The 25,071-nt window shown below is 39.4% G+C and overlaps 1 protein-coding gene across 6 annotated transcripts in view; it reads left to right on the plus strand.

Annotated features, from left to right (window-relative positions):
- Positions 1–6,276: 6,276 nt before the first annotated feature.
- Positions 6,277–25,071, plus strand: part of SCEL (sciellin) — a 103,649-nt gene continuing 84,854 nt past the window's right edge. For 4 of the 6 annotated variants that reach the window (XM_058548337.1, XM_058548341.1, XM_058548340.1 and 1 more), the window contains exons 1-4: positions 6,277–6,383; positions 20,796–20,857; positions 21,535–21,652; positions 24,422–24,481. In XM_058548337.1, the coding sequence (XP_058404320.1) occupies positions 20,815–20,857; positions 21,535–21,652; positions 24,422–24,481 (221 nt within the window). In that variant the 5' untranslated portion in view covers positions 6,277–6,383; positions 20,796–20,814. Of the gene's footprint in view, positions 6,384–18,560; positions 18,687–20,795; positions 20,858–21,534; positions 21,653–24,421; positions 24,482–25,071 lie in introns of those variants that run through there. The other 2 variants (XM_058548338.1, XM_058548339.1) reach the window with 2 other exon arrangements.

The raw sequence follows: 25,071 nt of genomic DNA on the forward strand, positions 1-25,071 counted from the left end.
AATACCCCTTGTGTGTGCACACATTGTGATCATTATTCCTTCATTCAATGAGCAATTACTGAGTGCTGATATGAGTCAAGAATGTGCTACATCTTTAGCACATTATCTTAATAAAGACAGATATAAAGGCCTGGTCTCTGATCTCAAGGGGCTTCTGATGTAATACCATGAAATATTTGGCAATGGAGAGACTAGTGTAAAGTGGAAGAAATGACTGCGAATTGAAGAAAATCAGAAATGATGATCACGAAATTATGAAATAGCAATATGGGTTTAAAAGTAAGACTAATTATAAAAGTTGATTTGCCACTCTAGGTTTTTCAGTGGAAGAAAGAGCAACGCTTCCTTCTAATCCCTGTGGAATTGTTTATTTCAGCTTGTGGCCAGGAGGATTGCACTCTATTTGCAGTTTAGCTCATGTTTGCCTACAGAAGACTATGAGACTAGGAAAATATGGACATATAACACTCTGAGGAACTGGTAATGACGGGCTGCAAAAATGCTGGTTTTAGTGGATCCGGGAATACGGAGGAAAGCAGCAAAACTTTCAAGTAGGGTTTCTCAGCTTTGGCACCATTGAGGCGAGTTTGGCTGCAAGTCGTGCTTACCCAATTATATCTTGGCTGCTACTTCCCTCGTTAATTGGACCAGCTATGCCTCCGATTGCCAAACCCTGAACTATGTTCATAAGCAGAAATATGGAAGACGTTAAGAAGAAGATCTAGGAAGGCAGAGTGGATGGGTGGTTCTTCTCCCTCTTGACCATCTAATCATCATCTGCTCAAACTTCAAAACTCAGTGTCAATATCACCTCCCAGGTCCAGGTAGAATTCTTCAGCCTCTTCGTTATGTGACACCCATAAAATTGCTCTGTATTACTTTATCCTGGTGTGTTATAGCTATTTAATTCAATGTCTGTCTCCTCAGACATGGTGAATTCCTGGAGAGCAAGCACTGGGTCTCATTAATTTTCCTGTCCCTTGGGACTGAAACAGTACTAGAAGCCTATTAGGCACTTAACATTTGTTAAATGAACAAATGATTAAAGAAGACAAATAAGAATAAGAGGGATAAATTGGTAAACCCATCACAGAGGACAATTTGGTAATATTTATCTACCAAAGTTAAAATGTATAAATCCTTGGGTCCAGCAATTATATCTGCAAGAATTTATCTTACAGATATATACACACACATGCCAAATATTTATGTACAGTGTTATTCACTACAGCATTGTTTGTTAGCAGAAGCCCAGAAATGATAGAAATGTCCATTAATAGTGGATAGTTGAAAAAGATTACAGAATATCCATATGATGGAATGCCAAGCAGCTATGACAAACACAATGTGGAAAGATTTTAAGATATAACGTTAAAGGAAAGAAGTGAGATTCAGAACAGTGTAATATGCAAGCATTTGTGTAAAAAATGGAGGAAATATCTAGATCTTACAGTTGCTTATATCTATATAAGCAATATATATAAGCTTATATATTTATATATGTGAATGTCGCTGGAAGGACCCAGAAGAAACTAATAACTGCACTTTTTTGGAGATTGAAGTTTGGAGATGGTGAAAGAGTTTTCACTGTATTTCCTTTTATACTTTTATTTATTTATTTAATTTTTTAATAATTTTATTTATTTATTTTTCCCCCAAAGCCCCAGTAGATAGTTGCATGTCATAGTTGCACATCCTTCTAGTTGCTGTATGTGGGACACGGCCTCAGCATGGCCGGACAAGTGGTACGTCGGTGTGCGCCCGGGATCTGAACCTGGGCCGCCAGCAGCGGAGGGCGCACACTTAACCACTAAGCCACGGGGCCGGCCTCCTTTTATACTTTTAATTTCTGAAAAATATAAATATATGACTGGTTCAAAATATTGTGTAAATTTTTTTTAAAAAATAAAATTACATATGGATTGGTTATAGCAACTTTATTCATAATTGCCAAAACTTGTTAGTAACCAAGATGACCTTCATTAGGTAAATGGATGAATAAACCATGGTACATCCAGACAATGGAACATTATTCAGCTCTAAAAAGAAATGAACTGTCAAGCAATGAAAGACTTGGAGGAAACTTAAATGCATATTACTAAGTGAAGCCAATCTGAAAAGGCTGTATACTGTATGATTCCAACTATATGACATTTTGAAAAAGGCAAAACTATGGAGACAGTGAAAAGGTCAGTGGTTGCCAGGGGTTGCAGGGGAGGGAGGGATGACTAGAACACAGAGGATTTCTGGGGCAGTGAAACTATTCTGTATGATACTATAATGGTGGATACATGTCATTGTTCATTTATCATGACTCATAGAATGTACAACACCAAGAGTGGTGTCATATTGTAAATTATGGACATTGAGTGATAATGATGTACCAATGTAGGTTCATCTATTGTAACAAATGTACCACTCTGGTGGGAGATCTTGATAATAGGGGAGGCTATGCATGTGTTGGGGGGAGGAGGTATATGGGATTTCTCTGTACCTTCCCCTCAATTTTGCTGTGAACCTAAAACTGCTGTAAAAATAGTCTATTTAAAAAGAAAAAAGAAAAAAAAAGAAAACTGGTGAGTTAGATTTGCACTATCATTAAAGGACCCTAGATTCTGAAGCGATTCCTGGCCATTCTCCAGTCTGACATTGCAATCTAGCTTATGTGGGCTGTGGTATATTATTTTTGATGCTATGAGTGATGTAAGTGCATGCATACATCCATGTATACATACATTTCCTGCTAAAAACCATTGTACTTTTCTGTCACCTGTTAATCAGGGCTTGGGCCACCCTGTAGTCCCGCTACAGTCTCTCGATTAAAGTGCCCATGCTTCTTTCTGGCGCTATGGAGAGACAGTGGATCTTCATGCCCAAGAATGTGGACTCTACAGCCAACCTGCCTAGACTGGAATTCTGGACTCATCTAATTCCTAGCTGTGTAATCTTAGGCTTTTGTTTTCTCATCTCTATCACGACAGAACAACAGTGCCTATAGTGTAGGATTTTTGTGAGGATCAGATGAAGGAATGTATGTAAAGCACTTAGCAATGATTGGTACATACTTAAACTATTGTTGTTGTTGCTGCTGTTATTGTTATTTTTATCATCATCATTATAATCATCATCAACCATGCCTAATCTCTACTGGTTTCTTTGGGCAAGGGTAGTTGCCTATTTTGAGCATAAAGAGGAGTCAGAAATCCTCAGGAACTCAGGGCCCAGTCCTCCTGGTTCCTCCTGATGTTGTCCATGGAGCACACGTTTGGAGTCCTGGTTAAAAAAAATCTGATGTCTTCATTGTGACTTGTCCAGTTGGCAAAGATCACCTCAGTCTCACTGCACCAAGACAGACATGGGCATAAGGGTTAAGTGATTCGCCCACTGTGAATAGTGGGTCTGTACAGAAAATGGAACTCAGGCTCCTGTGGGCTCTGTGCTGTGCTTTCCAGTGGTCTGCATCATGTTGGTGCCATCAAAATGTATTAAGCAATGCACCAGCTTCTGCAGCACTGGCGGTAATTCATTAATTCTGACATCCGCCTGTTCCTAACCAAAGAGAAATTGGTTCTGTAATTATTACCCTAATGATAGTTCTTTTGTTTTAACATGCACATAACATTTATTTTCTCCATCTGGGAGAAAAATGGGGAAACTTCTATCTTTCAAAGCTGGTGTCCTATTTGTATTTTTTTGCATTTTCAGCATCAATTTTGGAATCTCTCTGGGGTGAGGAGGTGTCTTAGTCCATTTGGGTTGCTATTAACAAAATACCATAGACTGGGCAGCTTATAAACAACAGAATTTTAATTCTCATAGTCCTAGAGGCTGGGAAGTCCAAGCATGGTTGGGTGAGGGCCCTCTTCCTGGTTCATAGCCTGGGCCCTCTCGCTGTGTCCTCATATGGTGGAAGAGGCTAGAAAGCTCTGGAGGGTCTGTTTTACAAGAACACTTATATGACCTAAGCACTTCCTAGAGGCCCCACCTCCCAATACCATCATCTTTGGGGGTTAGGATTTCAACATACAAATTTTGACCATAGCAGGAGGTGACAATCATTTAATAACAATTATTAAATTAATGCATGAAAAGTGATTAGAACAAAGCCTGGCACATTAAAAGTGTTATATAAGTTTTGCTGTTTTCACTATTATGTCATAATAACTGCTCCTTTTGGCTGATTGTTTCATTGGATACAACTTGTAGAAAAAGCACCACCCTATTTTAGGAGACAGGGTCAGCAAACACTCCCCCAGCTGAGACCTGTGGCAGACATTGCTAATTAACCATGGCACTCTCCTGTGTAAGTCCAAAGTTGCCTTACAAACCTCATCGTATCCCTCTAGGCAGCCAGCACCAAGCAATTGGCATTGGCATCTGAGATAAAGCATTTGCTGTCCCAGCCTAGGACCTTATGTTCTAAAGAGACCTCAAGAACTCTGGCACTCACTGTGAAATAGGCGTGGTGAAGTCAAGTTATTCTAAGCATTCTCAAGGCTTCCCGGTTCAAGGCCTGAGTGAAACCAAGGCCAAACCTATTTGGCCACCTCCACACCCGTGCGCATTCTTGATCTGACCTCTTCAAATTTTGAGATTCTTAATTTTTGACAGTCTTTTTGCTGAATGTCTCTTCAGCAACGAGGAGTCTGAATTTTGCCCAAGTGTTTAGAATTAGCCCTTTTTTGAATCAAAGATGTGGTTCTAAATGAAAAGACACTGGTGTGGCTTAGTGGTATCGGTTCTTGGTATGTAAAATGAGAGAAACCCTGAATTACACACAGAAATAATTGCTTGGAAGCTCAAAAGCCTTAAATGTACCTTGGGTAGTGTATTTTACTTCGTTACAAGGTAAAAACTTATTTTTCTGATTCTATATTTTACGAAGGACAAAAATGTACATTTAGACATTCTGTAATGTAAGGTTACCTACTTGTGCCTACAAACTGACTCTTAAACTGTTTTAGCCCTTCATTTGGCTAAATGAATACTGAATGATGCTGAATATAACTTCTGTTTTGCTGAATATGACTTCTTTATGGTGCTGAATATGACTTCAGATTTCTTTTTTGAGTTGAGCCAAGTCACATCTTGGTTGTTCAACTTTCTCATCTGCAGTATTAATATCCAACCTCAATCCAATCAACATTTATGGGCATCACAAAAATTTAAAACATATTTCTAAAATATTTTGTGTGAAGTTTCATGAAAAGGCTGTAGAGACATGTCTATATGTTTTACTTTTACAGAACATTTTTCAGTTTAGCTTTTTAAATTCCTCAGCCCAGAATAAGGGCGCATTAAGGAAGTAATGTCCCAGTTCATAATGACTGCTTACTGCTATTGCCTGTGCCTTCCAATCTGAATGTTTCTACTTCTGGTTATAGTCCCTTCCACAGGCATGGCTCAGCTGGACTGTAGTTTTCAGGAGCTGTCTTAAAACTGGATTTGGTTAATTGTTGGGGTGACAGATGAATAAAGGTGATCCAGGAAATTCTAATGACCTGGCGTCTGTGAGCAATGTTCCAGATTTGCTAAGCTTCTTTAAAGCCTCCTGGCTATTATGGAAGGTGCATTTCGGAACCTGTAATAGGATCCCCCACCTAGGTGGCTCTTCTGGATTGTTCTTTCCTCTCCAGAAGCAGGTGTTGTCTCTGGTGTCTACTGCTCTCCTCAGATGTGCAAGAAATTTCAGCCATCCTTTTCACATTTTTATATATGGTGAAATTATATAAGGATCAGAATTCCTATATTTCAGAATGTAGTTTTCCTCTGATAGTTTTACAAAATATTTTGTGTGTAGAATTCGTGTAACAAATTCCTTTTGTATTTCTTGATCCCAGGGTTCCAAAAGACTTTTCTCTCCTAAAGGATCTTGGTTCCTATGAGCAGTATACTTCCTGTGTGTGTATCTGTGCCCCAGCCTTCCAGGTAGAAAGGGCAGACAGAGATTCCTCCTGCCTTGAGTTTTTTGTTTTTAAAAGAGAATCCAAAATAGGTTGGGTACTATGCCAACTTGTCAGTGATATAGTTGTACATATTGTTGATATCAGTTAAAAGGGTGATAAGAGAAGCACATTTTTTTTGATGTAACAAGGCCATAAATTATTCAAAGAATTCACCAAGCAAAGACAGTAGGTCCATGAGTGAGCCTTTTAGTTGAATTGGTATTTACAGAAGGTGACACCCTCTTTCACACCACCCACCTCCTCCCTGGGTGACTCAGCCACCGAGGGAGAAACCTCTCAACTGTTCGTTAACACGGTCAGGTAGAAGTGGAAACTACACACAGTAAACTCCAGGTACACTTTAGTTTCAGCCGGATCTACCTCGGGAATCAGTGCAGGCTGTTTAGACAAAAAGTCCTGGTTTTCTGCTCAAGAGAGGTAAGTTGATTTGCAAACATAAATACATCTGCCTTACTTGTATAACTTTCCCTGTTTTCTTCACAAATGGTTAAAATTAGAACTTACTGTATTAACTTTGTCTTTTTTCCAGTTAAATTTTCACAACTTCCAACGGGCTGTTCTGCTTGTCAACAGCTCTGCTGTTCCTCGTTGTGATTTTAGATGGCATGGCTTTTAATTTCTTGGCAATTTTACACATTTTCAGGCATCACAGAAATGAGAGCCTATTTGAGTTTCCGTGTGGGAGCTGTCAGCTGGAGAATCTTGTCATACATAAGGATAGTCAGTTCTTTACGGCAAGGGGCCGGCACTTGCTGGTCTATTTTTTCAAGTGACTATAAAAGTGTTTTTTAAAAGGACCTCCTTGTTTTCACTGATGATGCTTTTGGTGAAATGCTGAACTGCATTGTTTTATGGATAATAAGTCTTATTTGTTTTTTCTTGACTGCTAAAAACATTGCAAGTTACTGAGCTGTGAGAGAGCGATGCCAAACCCCCTCCACTGGATCTTCCCCAAATAAGAAAATCACATTTTCTTTTTTTGCATGAATGTACCAAGGAATAAATTAGGGTGGGGTTAAATGGGGGTGTGTGGTTTCCCACAGGGATTCGTGTGCTTTTAGCCAACTTTTCTGTGTTATATCCTGAGTTTTAATCTAAGAATTAATTAATGGATATGGAGACAATTTTCAACCTCTATTCATATCCTAGTCCTGAAAAACCAGTTTTGGAAGCCCTTTGATAAGAATAGAAAAGTTATTTTAACCAGGCTTTCCTTTATAATTAATAGCTAAACTGACTTGTCTGACTCCTGTTTTTCTTAACCACCATTTCCATTCGTGATACAGAGCTGTGGAAATCCAACTCAGGGGCCACTCAGTTTGCAGCTAGCAGCTCTGTCTTCCAAAGGGGTGTTCCCCACAACACACCCGTCTCTGCCTTTAGTTCTAGAGTTTTTGTTCTTTCCCATTGCTGACCAGGTCATGTGTCGTCTTGGGTTTAGAGCTGGATTCCCAAAGGCTTACTGAAGAATTTTATAACTTGGCTTTCAAACATTTATGGTAATCAGTAAGCGAAAGTATAGCATTTATTTTTCATGAAATGTGATCAAACTTAAAACTGGCTTTCACTTCCACAGTTTATAATGCAGATATGATCTTTCTGATATTTGCTGTACTCCAGTGTTTAAAGTATTAGGAAAATCAACTTGAGAAAATTGAGATATGACATCAGAAAAAATTTTAGTAAAACATTTGGTTGATTCTAAATGTCAGGATAGACAGAGAATGCAGATAAACAGGCCAGGATTTTTAGTAAAATTTTAGCTTCCTGTAAATCTTAGATCTAATTGACAAAGATTTTCAATTGGAATGGAGCATTGGCTTATTTAGTCTAACTCATGAATTTTCTAGATGAAGACAACAGAACATATAAATCTTAAGCAACTTGCCAGAATTTTAGTAACAGAACCAGAATGAGAAGCCAGATCACCTAAATTTTGTCTATTTTCTCAATGATTTTTCAAATTTTTTTCACATAAAATATGTAGTAGCAATAAATGAGCTTCCTTCTGGCTTTATAAAAGTACTAGAATGGTATGGAAATGAGGATTTCCTTACCCGGTAGTACTTGAAAATGTTATTACAGTCTGTACGGTGTGACAATGACATAATGGGATACGTTTTTACTTTGTGGTTTGTGGGGTCAGTCTTGTTTATTATATTCACGGGTGTTTAATCTCAGGAGCGGTCAGCCCTCTACGGAAAGGTGATGTGGTATGTGTGCGTAGGTTGTGGTACACCCAATCCGGGACATCCCTCACCTCACTATCATTCCATAGGTACTGCTTACCTGGCTGTCTTCTCTAACCACTGGAATTTTGACTGAAATACCTGAGAGATTCATTTTCCTGAGGACTTTGTAAACAAGACAAAAGGCATATGTTTTGAATGACCGAACTCATACTGTGGAATGAATTACATATAATTCACTAAGCGGTCAGTTTAAGCAAACAAGCTTTAACTGATTGTATCCCATATGATTTGGGCATTAACTCAAAGCATTCTTCAAGAGGAAAGTGATAAAGTCCTCGGCCATCAGTCCAAGGAAAATCTTTGTTGGTCCCACACAGCTTGCCTACTGCTGTTATTCTGCTTCTAGGCCATTTATTGATCATTTTCCCTTTTCTCTTGCTGAGAACTTTGAAATTAGGGTTTTATGTGTTAATTGCTGTGAACCTGTCTGCAGATGCTTAAAGTTCACTTTTTTTTTTTTTTTGGTGAGGAAGATTGGCCCTGAGCTAACATCTGTTGCCAATCTTCCTCTTTTTGCTTGAGGAATATTATCCCTGAGCTAACATCTGTGCCAGTCTTCCTCTATTTTGTATGTGAGACACAGCCACAGCATGGCTTGATGAGTGGTGTGTGCCTCCACGCCCGGGATCTGAGCCTGCAAACCCCAGGCTGCCAAAGCAGAGCACGCATATCAAAGTTCACTTTTTAATCAAAAGTCTTTATCAAATATATTTCTTAATTGTATCTAGTTTACCATTGTGAAAATCTGCGTAATTTTAGAATTTGGGAAAGGCCCTTCCTCAAATGGATGCTTTGTCAAATGGCAGCTACAGCTATTAGATTTACCTTTTATATTAGTTGCCAAACTTTCTAAGCATCCGAAGCATCCTTTTATTGTTATTACTAATGGGAAGAATGCATTCTGTGGCTATCCATTAAATGGCAACTGGCTTACTTCTAGACTTGAGAACCAGCAGTCCTGAGCACTCATTGTGCTGTGTACTGGAGAGCTCTAAGCATCTAAATAATTTATCTTTTGTCTCTAAACCCAGGCTTCCCTGGCCTAAAATGTGACTAAGTGTCCACTGAACTTCCTGAGGGAAAATAGTGAACTACAGACTATACTTTTCAAACTGGGAAACACACATCTTGGGAGACTTAGGCAATATTCCAAAACATGCACAGATGCCACAGCATAAGCATGGTCCCTCTGCATCGAGAGCTAGCTTTAGTTAAGAGGTTTTGGAGAAAACTGCCCCCCTACAACCCTCCTCTCCCCTCATTCCTTTCCAGTGTTCTCTTTTTTGTCACTAGTTAAAAGTTTGAAAGTAATTCATATTGAAAAAAGTGCAGGGGGGGAATCCAGATAGACTTGGATTTAATCATGACCCCGTTGTGACCAAGAGTACTGTACAGTCATGCTTATCTCACAGCACCAACAGATAAAAGGAAAATTTAGGATTCTTACTGAATTTTATATAGTATATGTATAATATTTATATAATTTATAAAATATTATATATTATACATATCATATGACATGTATATTATATGACTATTTTTTTCACAATAACACAGAGAAAGGTAAAACATCGAGGAAAAAAATCTCTGCAATAAAAATGTAAGACCCAGATAAAGAAAATCACACTCACTTACTGTAAGGCATAAAGACTTTCTTGAGTAGAAGCTTCTTTGAGTTTTGTTCCTGGATGCGCAAACTGAATATCATAAATGTCAACTCTTCCCAAACCTTTTTATAGGATTCATGTAATTCCAATCAAAAGTTCCAATAGAACATTTATTTTGGAACCTGAGAAAATAATTTTTGAAGTTTATCTAAAAGAAATGAAGATGTGAGAATACCTGGTAGAATTTCTACAAAGGAAATTAATGAGCGGTGCTTGCACTAGATATTCAAATGTGTTATAAAAAGACAATAATTAAAACAGTTTGTTTCTATGGCAAGAAACTAAAGACAGATTTCTGGAATAAAACAGACAGCCATGAAGCACATTCTAGAATATAGAAGAATTTAATATGTGACAAAGGAAGAATCATATATCAATGGGAAAGGGATTCGTTCCACTATTAGCAAAGTAAATCCATATGGATTAGAGTTTCCATATTTTGGTTTCCAAACAATAAAATATTTTTTAAAAATTAGAAAGAAAACAAGTATAAATATTTAATTAATCTCATTTGTTCCACAAATATTTCTCTAGAGCTCATTATGTGCCAGATGCTGTAATACATTTTGGAAATACAACTGTGGAGAAGACAGTCTTGGTTACAGCCCTCAAGATTTACAATGTGTGTGTGTGCCTGTGTGTGTCTGTGTGTCTGTGTTGGGGATGGGGGAAGAATACTCAGCCACACAAACAGGCAGTCTGTGTGCTAAGTGTTGCTATGGAGAGATGCTTTTTGCTATTTGAGCACTCAGTAGGGCCCTTAACTTAGCCTGGGGAGGTGGGGATGGGAGCAGGTTGGGGTGGTGTCACTGAATGCTTCTGAGAGGATATATAATATGTGACCTGAAGGGCGAATAGAAGTCTTTCCTGAAAAGAGAGTAAAGGGTAAGGAGAGCTCAGAAAGAAGAATGTTTTAGGCGTGGGGCATAGAGTGAGCAACAGGTTAAAGATGATAAAAAGGATGGAACCCTCAAGGAACTAGAATGACTCACTATAACTGCAGCTAGAGTTTGAGCGAGAGTGGGGAGTGGGGAGAAATGAGGCTGGAGGGTATGGGCTTGTAAGCCTTGTTAACAATCTGGATCTTATCCTGACAGAAATGGAGCACCATTGAAAAGTGTTAAGCAAGGTGGTGACTACTTTGGCATCAGTGAGAATGGATTAGAAGAGAACAAATCTAGAGATTGGTAATATAGCTAGGAAACTGTTAAAATGGTAAGGAGATCATGATAACTTGAACTGGTAGCTTGAGTATAGAAAAAAATGCAATCAAGAGATATGTGGGAGCAGAATTGTAGGACTTGGCAATTGCTTGGATTTTGAGGGCAGAAAGATGTTTCATGGATGACCTACAGAGATTTCTAAAGAGTGGAATAATTCATAAGGAGAAAGATAGAGAATGCAAAATTAAAACCTGCCAATTTTAAAAAAAATCAGAATTAGAAGCTAAATGAAAAACTGGGAAAGTAAAGATGAAATTTTCTGGTATATAAAGAAAATAAGAAAGCAATAAGAAATCTATAATAGTAGTCAATGGATGTCACAAAATAAGAAATAAAATAACCAATAAAATTGTGAAAATATGAGGTTGAAGCAAAATAATTCTGCTTTTACCTATTAAATTATTAGAGAGATTAAGGAATGATCATTTGAAGTGCTGGCAAATGTATAGATACTCATATGCTGCTGGTAGATTTAAACTGGTATAACGTTTATGGAAATAAATTTGACAATAGGCATCAATAACATTTTAGAAGTTATACCCCTTGACAAGTAATTTCACTTCTAGGGAATCCATCCAAAGAAAATAATCGGAGATTTGGTCAAAGATTTTTGTATGGTTTTGTTGAGAACATCAGAGGAATTACGTTATATCGATAGGTAGACCCATAAGATGATATATTTTGTAGTCGCATGAGAAATAATTATTTAATTATTTTTAAATGCCATTGAAAAATGTATATCAGTAAGATCTAATAGGCAAAGAGGAACCCTGGGAGAAAATAACAATGATTGATGAAAGGTGTCTGATTATTTTCTTCTTTGTGCGTTCTTGTATTCTCCACATTTTCTATAATGAGCATGTATTACCAATACAATGAGAAAGATTATACTGTGTAAAATTGGGATCAAGAATGATTACATGACAGAAGTGTTGTGAATATGAAATATGATAAAGTATTTAAGGTAACTAACAGAGTTTTGGCTCATAGTCTGTGGTCAAGATTTGGATTTTCACTCTTTTAACAAATATTTTCAGTTAGAACTAGAAATAGCCCACGAGGGGCTCAGGTGATAGATCACTTTTATTAAATAACATTTTTATTAATGAACATTAGACCATTGTCTTTTATAAAATGAAATGGATAATTGTCCCAGAGAGTAGGATTCTTCATGCTAAAACTTGATGTTATCATTCTGCAGAGAAGACAGGTGGTGGAAATAAGAGTGGGTGAAGGTCTTATATTAAAAAGAAGAACCAACAGTGAGAAAATTTTTATGGTTGGTGGTTATCAGACTCAGAAAATTGGTAGCATATAGACCTCTGGCTAGTAAAAGATTTCATTTATACTACATTCTGAACTTTTTTCTCCATCAGTAAGCAAGTTTCCCAATGCTAAGCAGACTGAGGCCATGAGACAAAGGAACTAGCCAATTTCTAAGCATTGTGGCAGGCTAAATGAGTCTTTACCAGCTTGATAATTACTGGATTTCCTTCTGCATTGTGCATTCAGGCTAAACACAGTCCGTTAATTTAAATGGACTTGTTAACATTTACACTTCATGAAGTCCTGTTGTTTTCTCCTTAGATAATATTTCATGGTCTCTTAGGTGATAATTACTCGTTTGATGGTTTGTTTTATTTATCTTCCAGGAGATAGTGCTTCTATTCATTGGTTTGTAATTATTGGGCCCCTCTTAATTCTTCTATTGAAAATGATTTGACAGCATTTGTCCTTTTCCACTTCTTAAGCGGTTTTCCCTGTTACCAGGGATTTCTGGTAACAAGTACTAGTGGATCTGGCACTATTATTGGGCCATGAAATGCTCAGGATGTTTTCATGCGCAAATACCACCAGTGCGTGTACATATGCCATTTTCTAGATATTTTTGCTGTGTTTCTTTCCTTACTCTACATTAGCTATTTTATACTTTCCATCACTATAGAGATTTCTCCTAGGCAACTACTTACATTTCTTCTTTTCCATAAAAATATAAATTTACATAAGTATATTAGAAGCTTGATAGATTGATTGGAAGATTTTGGAGCAGTTAAAATATCCAATTATCACTCTATGCTGATCTCACGATACTTTGGTAAAATGATCAAAGAAAGTCTACTCCAAATCTCACTTTTGGTTGAGGTCCATCATGAATCTCTATGCAAAGGGAATGTCATTCTTCTCACCCTTTCTGTTAGCCTGGTAACTTTCTACCTGTTGGCCCCTTTTTGTTTCCTGGGCTTCTGGGACAGGAACTTTGGTGTGAGACCAATTTGGGTTGGGATCCTAACTGTACGCTAGCTATGTAACTGCAGGCGAACTACTCATCCTAAAACCTCTGTCCAGAAAGAACTAGTTTCACCCACTGCCCACATTTCCAACTCCTGCCCTACCTGCAAAAAGACTCTGACTTCATTGAAGTCATTCACCATCAAGTTTCACTTAGGTATAGAATGAGGATAATAATAGTGTCAACCTTAAAGTATTGTGTGAGTTTTAAATGAGATGCTACATATAAAATCTAAGCCCAATATAGCTATAATGATCACATGACCCAAAATATCAGCAGTCAGAACTGAATTCTTTTTCTTGTTTTTTCTCTTTTCTTCTTTCATCCCCTATTTTGTTAATCTATTTTCTGCTTCACATTTCTTTCTTTTCTGTTTTACTTTTCGTATTCTCTTTCCTCTATGCACCACTCTGTTCCAGTTTCTTTGCTCACACAATATTAAGAGAAAATTAGCAGGGAATGGTAAAGATATTATTAGCTAAGGAGACATTTTATCCTGAGGTGGGAAGGGAAGAGTGAGACCTACAAAGTTTTTTTGTCAAGAGGACCCAAAAGATGGAAAAGAAGATTATAGCTTAGTTGGGAGTTGGCCCAGGGAATTCCTGGTGTTGGGACAGGAGGAGCTGGGGCTGGGATTGGGCTAGGGGAGCTGGGATTGGGCTAGGGGAGCAGTGGATCCTAATGGATCTAAATGCTCCCATGGAAGTGTTGTTATTAAAAATGGAGAACACTGAAGGAAATTGAGAAAAACCGTAGAGAGATGAAGAGAAGCCGAAAAGACAGATTTAAAAAATCGAGGATGCTTGATAGTTTCAACTGTATGCAAAGAGAACTAAGAAAGTTGATTGGTTTTGTGATTCAGAATTTAAGAAGAGCAATTTTATCTAAAACCTAAAGACAGATGTCTTTGGGCAGAGGCTGAAGGTAGTGGGTAGAAACTAGCTCTTTCTGGTGTTTGGCCACAGTGAGGAAAGGAAAGATGGACCAGAAGTTGACACGTTTTTTTTCCTCTGTCCTTATTGACTTTGATGTCATGATTTCACATCAGAGTTTTTGACTTAAGCATTCAATGTTTTAAAGGGAAGGGTTTTTGTAGTTCCCAGCATAACAGAGACAGACAACTTTCACACATCTTTTCCCATAGCATTCCACATTTAAAATACGGTTCTGGTGTCTGCCATTGTTAGCAATATGTATAGGTAATAGCTTTTATTTTGGAGGGGGGAAAGATTAGAGTTTCATCTTTCTTATAAGAAGTAAAAACTTAACTGAAATGAAACTAAATTGGACTTAAAAATAAGTCCACTTGGCTAAATTGAGGCTACTAAGGTGTCATTATTTGAGTGTTGAGTAGATTTGAAACTCAGGATAACCTCCGTCCCTGAAATAAGTAATTCCTTTAAAGAATGATATAAAAGTAAGATTGTGTGAAAGATGTAGGAGAAATGTAGGAGAAACACGTAGATTTGATGACAAAAAATTTATTTTCCCACAATATTAGTCATTTTCATTAAAAAAAACCTCCTGCGTACTTACTAAATTATCACCTGACAATAGAATACATTATATTTTCCTTTCTCATTTACTTTGTGTCAGTGGGCCACATGGGGCTAGGAAAGAGTATAAAACATTATCAAACTATCTAGTAGGGAGATAGATCCAAGGAAGGAGTCTGGTCAGGTACGGTGCCAGGCCACTCATGGCTTCAGCCTCAGCCCCGGTGAGGCCAGAGGCTGAGCCGTCCAGGGATGTTGGAGGAGTCATTCATTACCGCTGCTCCTCCCAGCTACACTCCCAATATTTTCTGTCTTTCGGAACTGCAGGGCATTTCCCTGAGTGTCTGGTGTTGGCTATATCTCATGGCTATATCTCATGACATATAGTGTCATGTAGTGAAGAGAGCCCTGGTGTTGCAGTCATACAGACCTGTTTACAGTTCCTGGTTCTGCCCTCATTGTGTGACCTTGGGGAGATTATTCAGCCTCTCTGAGTTTTCAGTTCCTATAATTAGAGATAATATTACTCACCAGGAGGGATTAAGATAATGTGCATAAAGCACATGGCACATAGTAGGGACTCAACTTTGCTAGGAACATTGACCCTCTTTGCTAGGAACATTGAACACATAGATATATTGCAAGGAATAAGAAACATTTTATTAACAGAAGAGACACTAATATCTTATATTTTGTAGACCACCACGGGCTTTTAGAGCTTCTATTTTCTCTCTGATGGCCTTGTAACAGGTGGGAAGAGCATTAAACTTGGGAAACAAAAATATAGAAAAGTAAATTGAACCAACTAGGAGGTTTATTTTTCCCTTGCAAGGAGAAATCCAGAGATAGATAATCCAGGACTATTGTGGCAGCTCTATGATACTGTCCGGGAACCAGGCTCCTTCTGACTTCCTGCCCTGCCGTTCTCAGTGTGTGACTTTAGTCCTTGAGATTCGTCCATGGTCTCAAGATGGCTGCTCCTACCTCCTGCATGGCATCCTGGTTTCAGAGAAGGGGAAGGGTGAAGGGCGGAAGGCTGAGTTCTTCCCAGGGACTTTCATGAAAGAGGCAACAAGGTGAAACTGGGGTGTCCCAGAGAAAGCAAGTGGGTTCGTTGGAAGATATTCCTAGAAAGTATCCCAGAGACTCTGGGGTGGAGCCATTGAGGTGTTTATAGAGTACCTGAGGCTAGTCAGTGGCAGGGAGAAAGAGGTTAAGGGCCATGAGCTTGTTTGAATGTCTTCTCTCATTTGACTCCATTTAACTAGACCTTCTGGAGTATGCCTTGCTGTCAAAGTCAGGAAAATATCAAAGCCTCTAGCAGGAGGTTGGTCTGATTAGAGCCAGCCCTAAATATAAGGTGAAGAGGAGATACTTGCTTTTTTCTCAATACAGCTCTCTACAGGAAGCGCTGACGATCTGGGAATCCCTGGCATAGAGGAGAAAATGATGAGCCTTGAACTAGAAAGCCTCGGGCTCAGTCCCGGCTTTGCCACTCACTAGCTGCTCAAGCCAAGCGTCTACTTCTCTCTCCACAAAGTTGGGGTTATACCACTCTTAAAATGTTGTTGTGGAAACCAAATGAGGTAAACTATATATTAGTATAAAATCATCTGAAGTATTATTATTGTGTGAACTCTCCTTCTTACCTAGCAGAACCTAAAGGGGCAGCAGAAGCCTGGCTTGGGAGGAGAATTGAAGTGGGATATGGGTAGGATACCAAGGAAAAGTCTAAAAAACAACATCCGTATGGAATCATACATATGTCGTCTTTTATGTCCGGCTGTTTTCATTTAGCGTGTTGCAAGCTTCATCCATGTTGTAGCACGTATCAGTATTTCATCCTTTTTTATTGCTGAATAATTTTCCACTGTATGAATATACCACATGTTGTGTATCCATTTGTTGATGGACATTTGAGTTGTTTCCACTCTTTGGCTATTAACAATAATGCTGCTATATCCATTCACGGACAAGTTTGGGTGTGGACATATGTTTATAACCAAGGGAATAAGAAGGAGTACCCAGAGAAGTCTGCTCTGGGAGGGTTTGTCTGCTGTGATGATTCCTTGAGAGGCTTCCCTGGTTCTCTTGCTCTCAGGCGCTGGGGGCAGAACTCATGGGACTTCCCAAGAGTGAGAAGTCAAGAGTCAAGTGACCCCTGCTGTCTACCCACCCCCCGCCAGTCTAATGCCAGTGCACTGGTCTAGTCTTGCAGTGATTCGTGATGAGCATTATTGCTGGTTGCCAAGGAAGGAGTTGGCTTCAGTTTAGAAGCCAGATTCTGCCTCTTACCACCTTGGGCATGTTACATACTCTCCCTGAGCTTCAGTTGTCTTATCTGGGAGATGGAGGTAACAATAGCTACCATGTAGAGTTTATTCAAGGATGAGAGACAGTGCTTGTGAGGTACCCTCTTCAGAATAGGTGTACCACTAACAGATGTTTATGCTATTGGCAATTGCCCTGTGCAGTAGGACAACTGAAGATATAAAGGGCAGAGGTCAGAGACAGTTGTGGCTCAAAGCTCTTTGAATGACTTAGTTATTTTAGGAATGTTTGAATCACTTTTTCCATAAGTACTCTGTTAGTTTGCTAGGGCTGCCATAATAAAATACCACAGTCTGGTTGACTTGAACAATAAAAGTTTATTGTCTCACAGTTCTGGAAGCTAGGAATCCAAGATCAAGGTGTCATCAGGTTTGGTTTCTCCTGAGGCCTTTCTCCTTGTCTTGCAGATGGCCGCCTTCTCTCTGTGTCCTCGCATAACTTTTTCTCTGTGCACACACATCCCTGGTGTCTCTTTGTGTGGGCAAATTTTTCTTATAAAGTCACTAGTCAGGTTGCATTAGGGCCCACCCTAACAGCCTTATTTTAACTTGACCTCTTTAAAGGCCCTGTCTGCAAATATAGTCACACCCTGAGGTATTGGGGGTTAGGGCTTCAAAATATGAATTTTGGCTGAACACAATTCAGCCCATTACAAGCAACTTGGGAGCACCTGCTGTGCCCCAGATGCTGAAAATATATAAGGGAAAGACTCAGGCCTGGCCCACAGGACACTCTCAGCCTTTTGGGAGAGGCAGACAAATAGGCATATAATTGTAAAATGCCTTTTCTCCATTTACCCTGCCCCCTGTCTCATGACTGAGTTTGCAGTCTCTGCAAATGTATCATCAGATATACATTCAGCATTTTGATCACCTCAGAATCCCAATTCAATCAACTGTGAACTCTCCAGGTCTTTACCAGCTCAGGGAAAGAATTCCTCAGAGCCCATTTAGGAACAGGAAATAGATTAGCCAAGAACTCAGAGAAGTGGGGCCAGACTGAGAAGCAATGAACAAGCAGTAGCGATTGAAGTTTGTCCTCACAGGCCTCTTTTCCTCCCCTTTCAGACAAAGTTTTAGCAATCTCCCAGCACAGCCAACCAAGGGCTGCCCTACACTCCCTGCATGCCCGTGGTCCCAATTCAAGGCTGTTCCATCCCCTCCCCACACCCACCACACCTCCCCAATGTCTTTGCTCTCTGCTTTCCAAGGCATGAAGTTAAGAATTGTTGAGCACCTACTGTGTGTTGGGCAGTAACTAGACAATTTACATATGTCATCTAATTTGATCCCCCAAACGACCATATTTCATCTCATTTTACAGATGAGGGAGCTGAACTACAAAACACTCAAGATGACACAGTCAGTAAATAGCATCCCTTAAATGCAGAGCTTTCTGACTTCACTAACCCTTCAGACTCGCAGCTATTAGTGGAGTGAACAGCCGCTGGGCTCTGTGAAGGTAATGCCGTGGTTGACTACATTGGTTGTTGGTCTTAGTTTGGGTTCCCTTGAAGCTGTGTCTGAGAAGAATTTGGGAATCTGTGACTTATTGAGGAAATGTTCTCGGGAGGAAGGAGAAAGGGAACAAACAGGAAGGGGAGGCAGGGGAAGGAGCTGAGCAGGATGTGCTGTCTGCTGGTTTGGCTTCAGCCTGATCCCATGGTGAGCTCTGAAGCACAGATCACCTGCAGAGTTGGCTCTACCCTGAGGAGAGAGACTCGTCTTCCTATCCTGGGTCGGTCAGTCACAGTTGTAGTGTGTGGGGAGCGTGTGTAACCAGGCAGCCTTACCAGCTAAGGGCAGTTCCCCAGAGGAGGTGCAGCCTGAGCCTATAACCCCCAAGCACCAGACTGGTAAAGGAGTCTGGGCACCAATAGCTTCCACTTCTCACTGAGTCCAGGGGAATTGACATTCTAAAAGACGACCCCAGGGCCGGCAGGGTGGCGTAGTGGGGAAGTTCATGCGCTCTGCTTCGGAGGCCCAGGGTTTGCGGGTTCAGATCCTGGGCACGGAGTACGCACCGCCCATCAAGCCATGCTGTGGCAGGCATCCCATGTACAAAATAGAGGAAGACTGGCACAGATGTTAGCTCAGGGACAATCTTCCTCAAGCAAAAAGAAAAGATGAAGATTGGCAATAGATGTTAGCTCAGGGCCAATCTTCCTTTAAAAAAAAAAGACGACCCCAGGAAAAACAATGCCTTGCCAAAGGAATGTATCTTTACCATTTCAAGTCGTGTGGCAAGTTATCGTAGGAGATACTTTTGCATCAGAGGGCTGGAGATGGGGGATTTTAGAACCTCCAAGTTATACCTATAAACAGCTGTCTGATAATACTGCTGTAAATCCAAATAGCTTTAATAGTTTAACAAAGTGATTTTTGCATACATTATTTATTTGACCATCACAACAACCTTGTGAAATAGATGGCAGGTTTCATTACCCCCATTTTTACAGGGAGATTGAATGGTTCAATTATAGACCGTGGATATGATAAATCTGAGCCTAGAACTTGCTTCTGACTTGAGATCTAATTTCCCTCCAACATTCCATACACTGTGTGATTGGATGGGCTCTGCAAAAAACATGATACCTCACCTGGGGTGACCAGCCACCCTGTTTGCCTAGGACTTTCCTGGTTTTAAAACTGGAAGTCTCACATTCTAGGGCCAACTTATTCGTTAAGCAGAAAAGGCAGTGCCTAGGGCCCACGATACCTTTAGGGGCCCACATTTCAATTCCTTTTGACAGCAGAAGAAAAAACGAATATTATAATAATAATGAATGTGTAATAATGAAGCCAGACTGGATTGTTATTCATCTTTATACTAACACAGTCATAAAATATAATTTTTAATTGTGTGTGTGAAAGAAGAGGCCCATGAAAGCAAAAATCCCTAGGATTCATAGTCATAATGCAGCCCTGGAAACCCAGTTAGTCCTGGGCAAACTGGGGCTGTGGGTCCCCTCAATCCCCTAACAGTCTAATAGTAGTGGTTGGTCATAGCTGAGAAACTTTGGGCTTTCCCCTGCAGTGGTTGCCTAAAATCACCCGTGTTTCCCCAGATCCGTGATTTCCAGCCTCTGGTTGCTTGCCTTCTCATCACACATCAGTTTCCTGGGCTCACTGTGGCTCCCCCGGAGAAGGGCTGAAGAGCCTTGCTAGGGCATTCTGCGTACTGTGCCATCAGTTCCCTGTCTCTGTCTCCCTACTCACCTGACCAGACACTTGTCTTACTCATCTTTTTGTCCCCAGCTCCTGGATCAGTACCAGACAGTGCTTATGTATTGATTGAATAAGTGAATTAATTGATGGCCTGATTTGGCTAATTGCTTGTTATATAACAGCAGGGACACTGAAAGCTCTGGGTGTTTCTTCATCTGTAAAATAAATACGTTGAGATAGAAGAACTCTCAGATTCTTAGCGGCACTTTGTGTCATGTATTCATTATACTAGATCATGTGACTGTCAATGTCATTGAAAAATGTGTCTGTTAGCAATGAAAGAGTCATTTGTAGATTCTTAGAGTCATTGTTGTGTTTTCCCCCACCCCCATTTTTCTTTTAGATCCTTACTGGAAGGCAGCATGTCCAATTTTAACTTGAGAAAAACTCCTCCCACAGGAAATGGTAATGTAGATGATGTTTCTCTTACTCAGAAAACTTAAAAATATAGAAGAACCAACTCACAGGTCCTACTTCTTTTATATAGATATTGAATGCTTAGAAGCAACAGTCTAATTTAATTAGCATTGCTAAAGTTAGGCTTAAGAAAAAAGTAAAAGTGCCACAGCTTTACTCATGTCATTGCAATTTAAATATTTAAAAAATACCCTTTTTTATGTGTGACTTTCTATGCTGCTGGCTCTCATGAGATCAAAGAATTAAGTTATTTATAATTAATGCACCAGGACTTATTGACTGTTATTTACTGGGTACTTTAGAAAGCAGTCCTGTGTGTATTTCCAAGGCATATGTCTTTTCGAGTAAAATGGCCAACCCACTAAACCCCAACTTGGTTTATCCCAGGCCCGTGGTTCTACATTTCCAGGTGCCAGATGGAGCCTCGTGAGCGGCATTGGCGGTTTCAGTTGGCACCTGAGCAATTTCATATGTTATCTTTGATGATGGGGTGTGGAATTTGTTCTTTCTTGCTAGTGCATCCTACTTTGAAACAGTACTGGACTTGCCAGCCTAGAAGATTGATGCTGGCCGATCAGATGTGCCTCTCAAGATTCTCAGATTAACAAACCCACACTCAACTCCAGGCAATTACATCTCCTAAGTTTTCATTTTTCTGTTGATAGATATGAAGAGTACCACTCAGGGGAGCACACTGAGGCAGCAGGGTTTTCTTGAGATGAACAAAAGGAGGACTTTCTTACAGGATAACAGCTGGATAAAGAAACGTCCTGAAGAAGAAAGGTAGGAGGGTGTGGAAAGTGGGTAGATGGGTGAGCAGAGAGAGCCATTCTCTGCTTGGGAAGCTAATGGCCATCTGAAAAGCCAATACTTTCCTTCTAAAACACTTTGTTGCATGGCCTAATTTTTGGTAAGATTCAGTAAACAGAAATTGGTTATATCATATTTTCAAGAAAATCTACCATTTTTAATATTCATATATCTAATAGAATGTGAGTCATTAGTGAGAGAAAGCAGGGTTTCATTGTCTAACTAGAATAGACATTTGTGCCTACTTGATAACCTGAAAAGAAAACATGACTTTCCAGTTTCCAAATAGGTAATATTTAATCCATGGTAGGGAGATTCCTGGTGCATGTTGAGTATGTCAGTTGAAACAAACACATAATAGCATGATTACAAATTTAATAATAATTTATCTAAAATTTCATTATGCTGAAGTGAAATCAGTAAATTCTCAACTCATATTAGTCCTAACTGGGTCATATACCTCTAGGTATTGGAAAAGTAGTGGCAAATTTGTAGGTGACAATATTTACCACCAAGAAGGTTGTCTGCTTTGAGCATTGCTTCTATTAGCTATATGTTTAAAGATCTGAAAAATATGACCATAGGCAGATTGCCTCATTGCCAACATAGATTTACAGTAGACATTTGTCCAGCCCAAATGTACTTATTATAAATTATATATATATACGTATACGCATACATTTTTTGATTCCTCTTATGTGTCAGGTTTGATACTAGGTACTTTACATATAAAGCATTATTAAATCTCACAACAATCACACAAGGTAGGTATTATATCCTCATTTTACAGAAGAGGAATCTGAGGCTCAGAGAAGTTAAGTAACTTGTCCAATGGCACACAGCTATTACGTGGTGGAGTTGAGATTTTAACATGACCCATTGTCTTTCCATTACACCAGTAGTTCTCATTGAGGGGCAGTTTTTTCCCCAGGGGACATTTGGCAAGGTCAGGAGACATTTTTACTTGTCAAATTGGGGATTACTCCTGACATTAGTGGGTGGAGGCCAGGGATGCTGCTAAACATCCTACAATGCACAGGACACTCCTCACAACAAAAAATTATCAAACCCGTAATGTCAATAGTGCTGAAGTTGAGAAGCCTTGCTTCTCAACTTACTCATGGTTGAATACTTACTGATGAGAATACTTACTCATGGTTATTTGAGGAGCATACTTGTAACTGTTAAATAAAAATGTCTATTAATTTCTGTTATTAAATCTTATTATTTTAAGGAACTATAGGGGGTTTTGGAGATTCATACTAACTTTTGCAGTTAATACTTTTGGACGACAATCATTTCCTCCTATGAAGCAACATTTACTGCTTCTGTTGAAGCCTAATATGGCATTTCTATTCTTCCATAGTGGTAGAATGATGTCAAATGTAGATCATAAATTTTGGGTTGCAAATATTTGCACAGATGGGTGAAGATAGAGATGTCTAAGACAAATTACAGTTGGTAGGAATGATGGTTTTATGCCAGGCATGCCTCCTTAAAAAGGCCCAGGGAAGCTAGTTTGGATGCCATGGCAGCTGCTGAATGAAGAGGAAATTGGCTCAGATGCTTCTCTCACTCCCACTGGCCCAATTCTGGGCTATGTGTTAATGCTTCTTCTTCAGGTAAAAACGTGTCTGGTGTTTGCTACTCTCTCACAAGCTTAGGGAAGGGATAACAAGAGAGATGGAAAAGCTCTCTTGGGATCTTTAAGGGTGTATATTCGCCAGAATTGTTTCAGTTTCACTGTTCATCTTTCTGTTTTATTGTCTACTACAGTTCTTTTATAGCTTTATTATAAATGGTTTCAGAGTGTTGAGCAATGTTAGTGGAGCAGAACCAGTAGAAATGTGGTATTTCAGGTTTGGTTGGGTTGATATGAAAAAAGGTTCAGATACTCACTCTCTGCCTTGGCTCAAGGCCAAAGGCTCTACTACATGCTTTGACATTTCCTAAAATTGCCTGTACTTTCAGGTCCACTATACAAAGTAAGAAAGACATAGCTTTGGCCCTTTATGTATGAAGGTCTGTTGCAGGGTTGACTGGCAGGAAAAGCAAAGGTTTGAAATAAAAATATCTGAGTCCTAGACCCACTTGCTAACCTTTTGGCCTTAGGAAAGCTGCAAAATCCCTGATCAATGTCCTTATCTGTGAATTGGATATAACAGTGTCTTCCCTGCCTAATTTATAGGATTATTTTAAAGACCAAACAGAGCAACTAGGTCTTCTCATGGTTAAAAAATGGGCTAAATCTCCTGTGTGTGTTAAACCTCCTTAAGCACAAATATCAGTACTTATTTTTCTACTTTTTGTCAAGGAAAACTGAGTCTATCAAATGAAAATTTCCAGACATGATAGGCTTAATTAAATTTAAAACATGTTTGTAGAAAGCTTTTGCCTTTCTGCAGAAAAGGACTCTTGTAATATATACAAGGTAGATGGCCGCATGTTCCCACATTCTGATAAAAACAAACAAAATAACAAACACTCATTCCATTGTTGAATCACATGGAAATCTCATGGGATAAATTAGAATAATGACCATTTGTACTGACAAACTTGTTTCTTTTCACCACGATCTTTCAAGTGGTGACTGGTTAAAATAAATACGTAGTTGTGTTTTCATGCCTGAAGTAAAATTATTAACCTTGCCAAGAATTGTGAGCTCTTTCCTGTCTTCCTTGTTCAGTACTTACTAAATACTGTGGTAACTTTTCACGTGACAATTTTGTTCTTTCTCTGCAGAGATGAAAATTATGGTAGGGTGGTGCTCACCCGACATAACTCCCATGATGCTTTGGACAGGTGGGTGTTTCAGACAAGTTACATCATTAGCAGAAACACAAAGAAGGTAGTTTTTGAGAGAAGACTTGTTCAAGACAGGCTGAATATTTGTGGCTAGCCTCAGGCTTTCCCTGACTTTCTGGGCTCGTGAAGGAGAATCTGTGATATCATCAGGGGTTTCCACAGGGCAAACTCTGTGCTTCTCCAGTTCCCTGCTCCCGGAACTACAGCTTGGAGGCGTTAGAATAACCAATCCTCTGCCTGCTCCGCTGAGGTGGCCCTCCTGATGGGAAAAGGAAAGGGCTCCCACAGAAATGTGACCAGATAAAACATGTCTGAACCTTAGGTAAAGGAACCCTAAAAAACAGACATAACAGCTCCAGAGTTCACTTGTTTTATGGGACAGTATACGTCTTTATAGAAACTCCTGGGCTTGTGGAAAACCACTAAATGATACTCAGTGGCAAATAGACTGACAAATGCAACTTCGTTGGAAAATTCAGACAAAACTAGTAATCACAATGATGCAAATAATCTAAGATTGATCAAATAGATAATATTCTTACTAAAACACATTTACACCCACACACGTACAAACAACCACACCCATT

Source organism: Diceros bicornis, chromosome 9 (assembly GCF_020826845.1).
Source record: "Diceros bicornis minor isolate mBicDic1 chromosome 9, mDicBic1.mat.cur, whole genome shotgun sequence".
NCBI classification, from domain to species: Eukaryota; Metazoa; Chordata; class Mammalia; order Perissodactyla; family Rhinocerotidae; genus Diceros; species Diceros bicornis.